Source organism: Macrobrachium nipponense, chromosome 21, assembly GCF_015104395.2.
Source record: "Macrobrachium nipponense isolate FS-2020 chromosome 21, ASM1510439v2, whole genome shotgun sequence".
Taxonomy (NCBI): domain Eukaryota; kingdom Metazoa; phylum Arthropoda; class Malacostraca; order Decapoda; family Palaemonidae; genus Macrobrachium; species Macrobrachium nipponense.
The window spans coordinates 20,509,857-20,522,283 of record NC_087212.1 but is presented as its reverse complement, the minus strand read 5'-3'; the positions used below and the strand labels follow the sequence as shown (position 1 = coordinate 20,522,283).

Below are 12,427 nucleotides of genomic sequence, written 5' to 3'. Positions count from 1 at the left end.
TGGGCAGGACCAGCATGGACAGCTCAGGAACCAGGAGCGACAGGAACAGCAACCAGCTCAGGAGCGGCAGGAACAGCGGCAGCGGTAGACCCAGAAGGGACAGCCAAGCCAACAGCGGGAATCACATCAGCGGCAGGTACGGCAGGCCCAGCGATCGCCTCGTAGAATCATCGGCAGCCAGCAGGAACCTGGGTACTGGCGGCCGGTCCAGGGGCGAGCTGCTGGAACAGCGGAAGTCTGGGGCAGGCAACACGAAGAAAACAGGCGGCGGCGGCAACCCCACCTCGGTACGGCGGCGGCCCTAGTAGCGGCAGACGGCGTCACCGACACAGCATGGGGAGTGTAGACCAGGCGGGGGGGAGCAGCATAAGCGGCCGTGGTAGTAGTGGAGACCGCCCCAGACCTCGCTAGACGCTGCAGCAGCCCGTGGATGCTAGGCAGCCCTGCCCTCCGCGGTGGTCCAATACCTGTCCAAGGTCGTCTCCCACGGATGTAGCACCTGCGGTAGCATAGATAGATTAGTAAGAGGGGTTCCCTCACGCACGGGGGGAAGACATGCCCCACCCCGAACGCAAGGAAGACCCCAAATACAAAATACAACGAGGAAGCTGAGCGGGGGGCAGGAAGGAAGACGAAGAATCGGATACCAAGGGAGTCGCGGGAGAGCTTTCCGACGAGTTCCTGGCAGACCTTCGCTTCCCCTACCCCCGCACAGCAGTGAAAAGTAATATGAAAATGAAACAGAATACTGCCCTTGCGATTCACTTCATAGAACTTAAAGGGGAAAAGATCAATTCCCGGGTAAGAACGGAAACTTGATCCAAATAATATGATGCTATCATAAAAAGTATATGAAAATGAAACAGAATACTGCACTTGCGATTTCACTTTCACAGAAAATAATCGTAAGGATCAATTCCCGGGTAAGAGCGAAAATTGATCCAAATTAAATTTATGCAAATAAATAATGAAAATGAAAAGAATACTGCATTGCGAATCCACTTTCATTGCATTTTATCATACAAAATAAAAGGCTCGTGCCGAGCGCAATCACGCTCTCGGTAGCGAACGCACAGGCAAAAATATAATGAAAAAAGTACTTACATTTTTCAATTACACACTTTCGCCCAAAATACATGACTCGGCGCTTGCTGAGCAGCGCCCGCCCTCGGCACCGAGACATAATTCAAGGGTTCATCATGAAAAAGAGGATCGGAAATCGAGCATCTACGGCGATAGCTCCATGTTGGTTCATAATTAAGTAATGAAAATGAAAACAGTGTACTTACAGTTTCATTTTCAAGTCAAACAAACCATTAGTAGAAAACACAATATAAACAAAGCATACGACGCTGAAGCGGGCAGAGAGTGATGACGAACACGTCCTTCACACCCGCGGCCGAAAGCAAAAGTGATTTGTTTACGCGCGACCGTCGGACAAGCAGTTAACTACCGTTCTCCCCTTGTTCGAAGCTTACGACCGTTCCAACTGCCGCTAGCTACTTCCTATTGTTAAAGGACCGATGGTTTGTATTACGTATCGGAACAAATTATATTTATGCAGTATAGTACTATAGAATTTACTGTACAAATATAATAAAGTTTATACAGTGTACATGTAGTTGTAGTGTTCAGGTTTCGATCATTAGTCTTACGATAGTTCGATTTTATGAGAGATCAAATTACAATGGCCTAACTTATCCATCTAGTTACCATAAGTTCAATAACAGCAAAAGAGAATGATGAAAGTATGTTTTAACCGTTTATACTCGTTGCGTGAACGTGTACAGCCATGAACAACCGAACGAGAAAGACGTTTTTTTTTTTTTTTTTTTTTTTCTAATTTTTTTTTTTTTTTTTTCTTTTTTTTTTTTTTTTTTTTTTTTTAAGTACAACCGAACTGGATAACATGTTTGGCTTGTATTTCGATCATCGTACTACAGTGCAACATTACCGTATTTGTTATAAATGGCATTATGTATAGAATAGAACTGAGATATCTTAATGTAATAACTTTATTCACAATAGATCAGAGATCAATATAGATTAAAGATCAACCGGGAAATATACCGTTAAATTTAAACCTAGTTATAACTGAAGCTGAGAAAACTGTTCAAGCTGCTAATGACTATTATCGTACATCGGCAACAAGGATAAAACTGCAGTAAACGTCTGCCATCACACACAACGTAGATAAAATTGGGATAAAATCATTTTAATCAAAACTCCTGTGCTTGAAAAAACACATTTTACTGTTGGTTTCACGCTAATATAAGATAAATAACGTAAAGTTTGTATTACGATGATATAAAGGATTACGTATTGCGAAAGGAATCACGTAATTTTTTACGCAATAAACATGCCGCCAACGTAATCTGTTAATGAAAAAATAGTAGTTAACATTCACAATGAGACATATTCAATAAATATTTCCACCTAAAAACACGCTGTACAGGCGGCCCTCGGTTAGCGGCAGGGGTTCCGTTCCTGGCCACCGACGCCAAGTGATTTTCGACGTTGAGCGATTTTATAGCCTACGGCCGCCGCACACCTTCTTTTGAAACTCTAGACCAGTCAAAGGCGCCGTAATCCCACAACGGCGCAATAAGTAAATTATATTTATGCAGTATAGTACTATATAATTAGAACTGTACAGTACATGTGGGTGTCTAGAGTATGTAAAGATATAATAAATTATACAGTGTACAGGTAGCTGTAGTGTTCAGTTATGATAATTAGTCTTACGATAGTCCGATTTTATGAGAGATCAAATTACAATGGCCTAACTTTATCCATCTTCTAGTTACATAAGTTCAATAACAGCAAAAGAGAATGATGAAAGTGTGGTTTTAACGTTACTGTATACTCGTTGCGTGAACGTGTACAGCCATGAACAACCGAACGAGAAACGACTTTATTTTTTTCTAAGTACAACTGAACTGGATAACATCTGTTTGGCTTGTATTTCGATCATCGTACTACAGTGCAACATTGCCGTATTTGTTATAAATGGCGTTATGTATAGAATAGAACTGAGATATCTTAATGTAATAACTTTATTCGCTATAGATCAGAAATCAATATAGATTAAAGATCAACCGGGAAATATACCGTTAAATTTAAACCTAGTATAACTGAAGCCTGAGAAAAACTGTTCAAGCTGCTAATGACTATTATCGTACATCGGCAACAAGGATTAAAACTGCAGTAAACGTCTGCCATCACACACAACTGTAGATAAAATTGGGGATAAAAAAATCATTTTAATCAAAAACTACATGTGCTTGAAAGAAAACATTTTACTGTTGGTTTTCACGCCGATATAAGATAAAATTAACGTAAAGTTTGTATTACGATGATATAAAAGGATTATGCGAACGGAATTCACGAATTTTTACTCAATAAACATGCCGCCAACGTAATCTGTAACGAAAAAATAGTAGTTCACATTCACAACGAGACATATTCAATAAATATTTCCACCTAAAAACACGCTGTATAAGGAAAAATAACTTTGTCTCATATAAGTCAAGTATATAGATATTCGTTTATGCTAACTAAAAGCAAGAGCATTCGCTCAGAATTGCGTTATGGTGAAACAAACTCGTATTCATCAGCTGATTTCAAACCACAACATTGGCCGCTCCGCGGAATACGGGCTTAAGTTTGCCGTAGTATTTTAAAATACAATAATATGAGAATACATACAATATTCTTTGATACAGTGAAATAATGTATAACTTTTTAAAGGATTTATGGAAAAGATGCATAATTAATATAATAACACAATGCATTTTTCGGAACTGGCGGACAAGACGAAACATGAAAAAACCATCCCCTGACAACGTGGAGCGTAGTTACAAAGGCTGCCTTAATTTGTATCTTATTTCTGTACAAAAATGAAAATACCTTTACGTAATATATATTTCATACAACATTTTAAACATAAAAGCATAAACATTGAAAAATCGACACATCGATCGCTAAATTTGCACTCTTTTTATCTCGATATTTTCGGAATAGAGCGGCAGACGGCGGCATACAAGAACGAACTTGAAAAAAAACAACGTAGTTGATAACTTGAAGGGGAGTTTCAAAAGCCGCCTGTTTATCATATTTCTGCACAGAAATAAAAATACCCTATTCGTAATACATTTTCCTACACATTTTAAACATAAAAGCATAAACATTTATAAAATCGACACATCGATCGCTAATTTGCACTTCTTTTTTTAAATCTATATTTTCGGAAGAGCGGCATGGCGGGCGGCTTACAAGAAAAGAACATGGAAAAAATATAGTATTTGATAACGTGAAGGGCAGTTTCCCAAAAGCTGCCTTTGTATCATATTTCTGTACAGAAATAAAAATGCCTTTCACGTAATAACATTTTTCATACACATTTTTTTAAACAAAAGCATGAACATTTATGGAATCGGGACACATCCATAGCAAAAATTTGCACTTATGTAACTCGATATTTTCGGAAGAGCGGCAGACGGCGGCATACAAGACGAACTTGAAAAAAAACAACGTAGTTGATAACTTGAATAAGGGTTTCAAAGCTGCCTGTTTATTATATTTCTGCACAGAAATAAAAATACCCTATTTCGTAATACATTTTCATACACATTTTTAAACATAAAAGCATAAACATTTATAAAATCGACACATCGATCGCTAATTTGCACTTTTTTTAAATCGATATTTTCGGAAGAGCGGCAGGCGGCGGCTTACAAGAAAGAACATGAAAAAATATCGTATTTGATAACGTGAAGGGCAGTTTCAAAAGCTGCCTTTGTATCATATTTCTGTACAGAAATAAAAATGCCTTTCACGTAATAAATTTTCATACATATTTGAAACAAAAGCATGAACATTTATGAATTGACACATCCATAGCTAAATTTGCACTTATGTAACTCGATGTTTTCGGCATAGAACAGCGTCAGAGGCATATATTTTACCCTAATACCTACGTAATAACTCTCCATAAAATTTGTTAATATAATTTGCATAACCTTTATGGTCTGAACGGCATTTCTACAAATGTATGGACTCGTTAGACAACGGCGCTGTTAACTGAAATTTGTGCCGTAAAGATACCTTTAAAATTCCTTATTTTTTTAATGAATATTTTTGACGACCGCCGTAAAACCGATTCGCCGTTGAGTGATTGCGCCGTTAACCGCGGGCCGCCTGTATATGGAAAAATAACTTTGTCTCATATAAGTCAAGTATATGATATTACGTTTATGCTAACTAGAAGCGAAGAGCATTCGCTCAGAATTGCGTTATGGTGAAACAGACTCGTATTCATCAGCTGATTTCAAACCACAACATTGGCCGCTCCGCGGTATACGGGCTTAAGTTTGCCGTAGTATTTTAAAATACAATAATATGAGAATACATACAATATTCTTGGATACAGTGAAATAATGTATAACTTTTTAAAGGATTTATGGAAAAGATGCATAATTAAAAAAATAACACAATGCATTTTTCGGAACTGGCGGACAAGAACGAACATGAAAAACCATCCCCTGACAACGTGGAGCGTTGTTACAAAGGCTGCCTTAATTTTTATCTTATTTCTGTACAAAAATGAAAATACCTTTACGCAATATATTTTCATACACATTTTAAACATAAAAGCATAAACATTTGAAAAATCGACAAATCGATCGCTAAATTTGCACTCTTTTTTTAACTCTATATTTTCGGAAGAGTGGCAGATGGCGGCATACAAAAACGAACTTGAAAAAAACATCGTAGTCGATAACTTGAAGGGGAGTTTCAAAAGCTGCCTTTTTATCATATTTCTGCACAGAAATGAAAATACCCTATTCGTAATACATTTTCATACACATTTTAAACATAAAAAGCATAAACATTTATAAAATCGACACCATCGATCGCTAATTTGCACTTTTTTTAATTCGATATTTTCGGAAGAGCGGCAGACGGCGGCATACAAGAACGAACTTGAAAAAAACATCGTAGTCGATAACTTGAAGGGGTTTCAAAAGCTGCCTTTTTATCATATTTCTGCACAGAAATGAAAATACCCTATTCGTAATACATTTTCATACACATTTTAAACATAAAAGCATAAACATTTATAAAATCGACACATCGATCGCTAATTTGCACTTTTTTTAATTAAATCGATATTTTCGGAAAACAAAGAGCGGCAGACGGCGGCATACAAGAACGAACTTGAAAAAAAACAGTCGTAGTCGATAACTTGAAGGGGAGTTTCAAAAGCTGCCTTTTATCATATTTCTGCACAGAAATAAAAATACCCTATTCGTAATAATTTCATTTTCAACACATTTTAAACATAAAAAGGCCAAAATCAATTTATTTAATCTAATCCGACACCGATCGCTAATTTGCACTTTTTTAATTAAATTCGTATTTTCGGAAGAGCGGCAGGCCGGCGGCTTACAAGAAAGAACATGAAAAAACATCGTATTTGATAACGTGAAGGGCAGTTTCAAAAGCTGCCTTTGTATCATATTTCTGTACAGAAATAAAATGCCTTTCACGTAATACATTTTCATACACATTTTAAACAAAAGCATGAACATTTATGAATCGACACATCCATAGCTAAATTTGCACTTATGTAACTCTATATTTTCGGCATAGAACAGCGTCAGAGGCATATATTTTACCCTAATACCTACATAATAACTCTCCATAAAATTTGTTAATATAATTTGCATAACCTTTATGGTCTGAACGCATTTCTACATAGTATGAACTTCGTTTAGACAACGGCGCTAGCGGCGCTGTTAACTGAAAAGTTGCTGCCGTAAAGATACCTTTAAAATGCCTTTTTTTTTATTTTTTTAAGAATATTTTTGACGACCGCCGTAAAACCGATTCGCCGTTGAGTGATTGCGCCGTTAACCGCGGGCCGCCTGTATATTGCTCTACACTAATATTAGAAAATTAGTAAATCATTTATTTATCATAAAAAAACATACATCTATGAGAGAGAGAGAGAGAGAAAATTATTCTTGTTATTATATGTGATATCATTTAATCTTATTAACCCTCTTACGCCGAAGCGGTAAAAAAAAATTGTCTCCCGTGTGCCGAAGGTGTTTCAGAGTGAGCGCGGAAGCGGAAAAAATATGTTTTTCAAAAAAAATCACAGCGCTTAGTTTTCAAGATTAAGAGTTTCATTTTTGGCTCTTTTTTTTTTGTCATTGGCTGAAGTTTAGTATCAACAAATCAGAATGAAAAAAATTATCAATATCATATATTAAATAATGCGATATATGATAGCGCAAAAATGAAATTTCATATATAATTGTATTCAAATCGCGCTGTGCGCAAAACGGTTAAAGGTAACAAGTTACTTTTTTTTGTTGTAATGTACACTAAATTGCGATCATTTTGGTATATAACACATTGTAAAACGATAAAAGCAACACAGAGAAAATATTATCACAAATTAATGCATGAATTCGTAACGTGGACGGACGTAAACAACCAAATAGTTTTTTTTCAAAAAATCACCATAATCTAAATATTGGTCTAGGACAATATTTAGATTTATGGTGAAATTTTGAGAAAAAAAATTAGTTTGTTTACGTCCGCGCATTACGAATTCATGCATTATTTTGTGATAATATTTCTCTGTTTGTTTGCATTTTTATCGTTTTACAATGTGTTATATACCAAAATGATCGCAATTTAGTGTACATTACAACGAAAAAAAAGTAACTTGCTACCTTTAACCGTTTTGCGCAAAGCGCGATTTGAATACAATTATATATGAAATTTTGTTTTTGCGCTACCATATATCGCATTATTTATATATGATAATGATAATTTTTTTTTCATTTCTGATGGTTGCATACTAAACTTCAGCCAATGACAAAAAAAGGAGCCACAAATTAACTCTTAATCTTGAAAACTAAGCGCGCTGTGATTTTTTGAAAAAAATATTTTTTCTGCTTCCGCGCTCACTCTGAAACACCTCCGGCACACGGGAGACAATTTTTTTTTACCGCTTCGGCGTAAGAGGGTTAACTAGAGCTACTGGCTCACTCACAGAAAGCGTAACTCTGTGTAAGAGCTCTTCATTAACCTGTTGGATGTTGCAACAGTTGGATGTCGAATTCTTTTCTCATGCTCTTTCATAGCCGTTGCTAACATTATTTTGTGTGGTTGAGTGAGTGTGGTTGTATTAACAATGTCTAAACCGTATACTTCCATTGAGATATCGTGAGAGAGTGATACAACTTCACGAGGAAGGCCTTAAAACTGGTGTAATTAGCCCAAAAAATTGGCGTGAAACAATGGACTGTCCACATACGTATATATATATATTACAATCGTAGATATATCACATAATCAAAAGTGCCTGGACCGTCTCACTTTTCTATTGAGATATCGTAGAGAGTGATACAACTTCACGAGGAAGGCCTTAAAACTGGTGTAATTAGCCAAAATTGGCGTGAAACAATGGACTGTCCACATACGTATATATATATATACATACGTATATATATACACATACTCAAAAGGCTCTGGACCGTCTCACTTTTCTATTGAGATTGATCCTTAACCTCTTCATTACCGAAAGTTTGTTTGGAGGTAGGCGGGTACCACCATTCAAGTCTACTACACCGCCCTGGGTGCATAAAGGTGGTACGAAAAGTACCACCAAAACTCCTCTTTTCAGATAGGGACTTCCAATCATTCTGTAATTTCGGTTTGAAGAGTTTGGAGCAAAATAAACAGTATGACACAATGCCAGACGTATGATGAACCCAAAAAAATATTATTACTGCTTACAGTAGTGTGTAGGTGACAGATGAACTGCATCTCAACAAAAAATCACAAAACCAGACAAGCGTAAACATGTAATATCTTCTACCCAAGTATAAAAACCAGGTTTGCATTCTATCCAGTTTACTGTATTTATTTATTTATTCACTTATTACATTTTACAAATAAAAGATATGAACACCAGATAAATGAAGGTAAAAATAAAGCCTTATAGTAACTTTATATATAAAAAACCAAACCAGAGAAAAAGCAAAAAAGCTATTTTTTCTGAGGACAAGAAACTTGAAAAATTAGTTTTATATACCCCTGATAACCCCTAAAGTTGTTTTCTGTGATGAAACTAATCTTAGAAAACGTAGAAAACGACATCGACCAATTTTTGAGAGATATACTATAAAATTTGCGATTTCCATATTTATCGGCGGGGATTTCGCTTTAGTTGTTGCTCTTTTTTTTTTGTTATTACATGCTTATTTACTGTTCTATTTTGATAATACTTTGTGTGCATGTTCCAGGTGGATATACCAACATTCTGTAAGACCGAATTTCTATTCAAGACTGTATTTTTCTCACCGACCACCAGTGTCCCTTGTACAAGGGACACTAGCGAGAGATTCGGATCGGCAGCGAACGCAATGTTTACATTCTGCTCACCCACCCGGTAAAGAAGGGGTTAACCTATTGTTAGCTTTTTCCATTTTTTATGTGGTTTGGAGTCGTATTGCAAATGCATTTCTGCAACGACGTGGACAACGTAACATGGCGCCCATAACAGCGATGAAACATCCGTCTTCATCAATTACGCAGTAAATACTTATAGTACGAGTGCTGCAGCTGACAAGACAACCCCTCAGCATTACAGTCTTATCTGACACGCCAAGGATAATATACAGAATACATTGGGAAAAATTAACCATACTTACGATCATTATGTCAAACCTCCCTATCCTCTTCATTATGAATGTTCCAATTATCTGCTGGTATTGAAAAATATCATGGAAAATGGTATTTTATTCAATATTATAAATTACATTGGGAGAGAAATGAGAAAAACAGCAATATAAAAGAGTGAGAGAAAGGGAGGAGGGAGGGAGGGAGGGAGGGAGGGAGAGGGAAAGGATGGGGGATAGCACATGTTCGAATCTGTGAATGAGACCTGCTGACTCTTACGACTTTGCCTTTAAAAGTCAAGAGTAAACACCTTAACTAACACCATTTGACAATGAACTATGTTACCAATTAGGTAACATAATTCATTGTCAAATGAACTATGTTACCTACACTGCTCTTCCTTTATACTTCTCAACCATTTCATTTGGTTTCTTCCTAGGTATCTACAACTTCTTTGAAATGAACTCTTAACATCTCATTTAGGAACAAATCCTTTGAACCATCCATGATGTGGGTCTTGAAATGTGACTCAGTTGTCTCACTAACTAATTTAGAATGATAACCTCAGAGTTTTATGTTAATCCTTTACCACAATTACTTGTCTATAATAAATGTAAAGCATTTATTTTCCTAGTTGATGTAATAAACACCTGTCAAAGGCTGTCTTTTTATAAACTTAAACCCATCTATCATCAACACAATACTTACAATCTAACATTACTATATTAAACATTCATTACACAAACATAAATATTAAAATGTTCTCATTACAAACCTTGTCCACTGCTATCACTGGACTCTTCATAAAGGATTCAATATCACTGTCATCAGAATCTGAATCATCTTCATCTTTAGTCTCTTCAGATTTCTCACAGTCAACCCCTTCCTTTGCAGAGCTATCAGACTCAATACCCACAACAACCCTCTGTGCTTTAAGCTTCCATACACTTTCAGAATTGGGGAAGACTTTAACCAGATCTCTGAAAATTGTGATTAACAGTTATTTATTAAAGAAATTTCTGGAATAATCCGATTCAAATAAGTATCTCAACATGCAAAAGTAACATTCCTAATAAATTATTTATTTACAGGTACTCCTCATTTAACGACCTACTCGTTTTACAACAACTCGGAGTTACGACGACAACATGAAGAGAAAATAAACCAAAAAAGGAAAATAAAAACATTGCCAATGGTGGCCATAAGATAGGCTATTCCAGTACCAATAATCTAGCCTAGCCTAGCCTAGGCTTTGAAAACCTTGAAATCTATGGCAAAAAAAATAAATAAGGCTCTAACATACTTTGTAAAGAACAGCTATACAGTTGAATCTCTTAAAGTTGGCATTCTATGGTCTGAGAGTTGAATCTCTTAAAGTTGGCATTCTATGGTCTGAGAACTCCACAGATTGGCTTGATTCTGCCACCACTAGTTTGTTGCATGGCCAAACGGGTGGCGCCATGTTTGTTTACATCTTCAAGGCAGCAACAATTATGCCATATCTCCTTTGTTTCAGTGAGAATAATTCTTAGTAATGAAAAGAAAATGTGTGAAATCAAATATGTTTTTTATATTAACTTGAAATAAATAATTCTTTTAAAATATTCCACTTGAGAAGTCTCTACCAAGTCAATCCTTTTCATCAAAACAATGAGACATTTGGCATGCACGAATTCCTTACTTTTAGTATGCTTGAAAGACTTGCTATATGTGATACAGTTTGATCATTTCTATACCACTGTGTATTTACATACGTATTCAATATGCCACCCATGAGATCAGATGATACTAGAGGTAAGAAGTGCAAGCAAAAATCTTTATCAATGCTAGAAAATGCATATCCCATCAGCAAATAGTTTAGTATTCACTTTCCTCAATAGATGGCGTTGTGCTTTCTTTACATTTAGACTCCGACATTCAAATGCTCCGTGATCGCCGAAATTCATTCACTATTTTTTCATCTCACAACCCTCTACAATAAAAATAAAGGACGAATAAACTAATAGCGATAATTATGAAATACCAAATTTAGAATATGAAAGTCACTGCTAAAAAATGTGCAGATTCTAAGAAAAGTTTAGTATTGTATTGACTTAGTACTGTACTGACTTACTAGTAGGCTAACTCAGGAATATAAGCTCAATGTGTTAAATAAAGTACACTATTTTAAAGAAAATTACACATTATGAAGTTATAAAATGATAAAATTAAAATATAAGAGTAATAAAATGACACAAAGTATTGTGAGAACTTTGTCAAGTAGTAGGCTATGTCGGAAACTAGTTCTGTATATAATATATGTTATTAGTCAAATTAAAGAAAATAACGCGTTTAATGATGAATTCGTTCAACGACGTGGTCGCTGGAATGGAACCCCATCGTTAAACAAGAAGTACCTGTACTATGAATTCAATACTCTGTGAAAAGATTTATACAGTATTACTAAGTAATAAAGAATTTGGTAGTGAGCACATTGCATCCTTAACCTATGAACTTTCAGGTATGAACTATTTTCTAGGTCAAGTGTATAGTATTTACAACCGAAAATTAATGACAGAACCTTTACAAAAAGGCAAAATATAACCAACAATACCACAGTTCTCAAAATGTAGCAAAAATTACAACAAAAAAACTGTAAAGGCTTCACTAATAAGCCTATGTAAAATTACAGTTTGCCTGAAAACAAATAAAAATGTAACGTGAAAGTTCAACTAAACTGTATAGC

General features: G+C 35.8%; 1 protein-coding gene across 1 annotated transcript in view; it reads right to left on the bottom strand.

The window, feature by feature from the left end:
* The window catches only part of LOC135197829 (U3 small nucleolar RNA-associated protein 6 homolog), a 277,323-nt gene that overhangs the window by 199,350 nt on the left and 65,546 nt on the right, over nt 1–12,427 (bottom strand). The window contains exon 6 of the mRNA XM_064224974.1: nt 10,478–10,682. Within this exon, the coding sequence (XP_064081044.1) occupies nt 10,478–10,682 (205 nt within the window). The remainder of the gene's footprint in view (nt 1–10,477; nt 10,683–12,427) is intronic.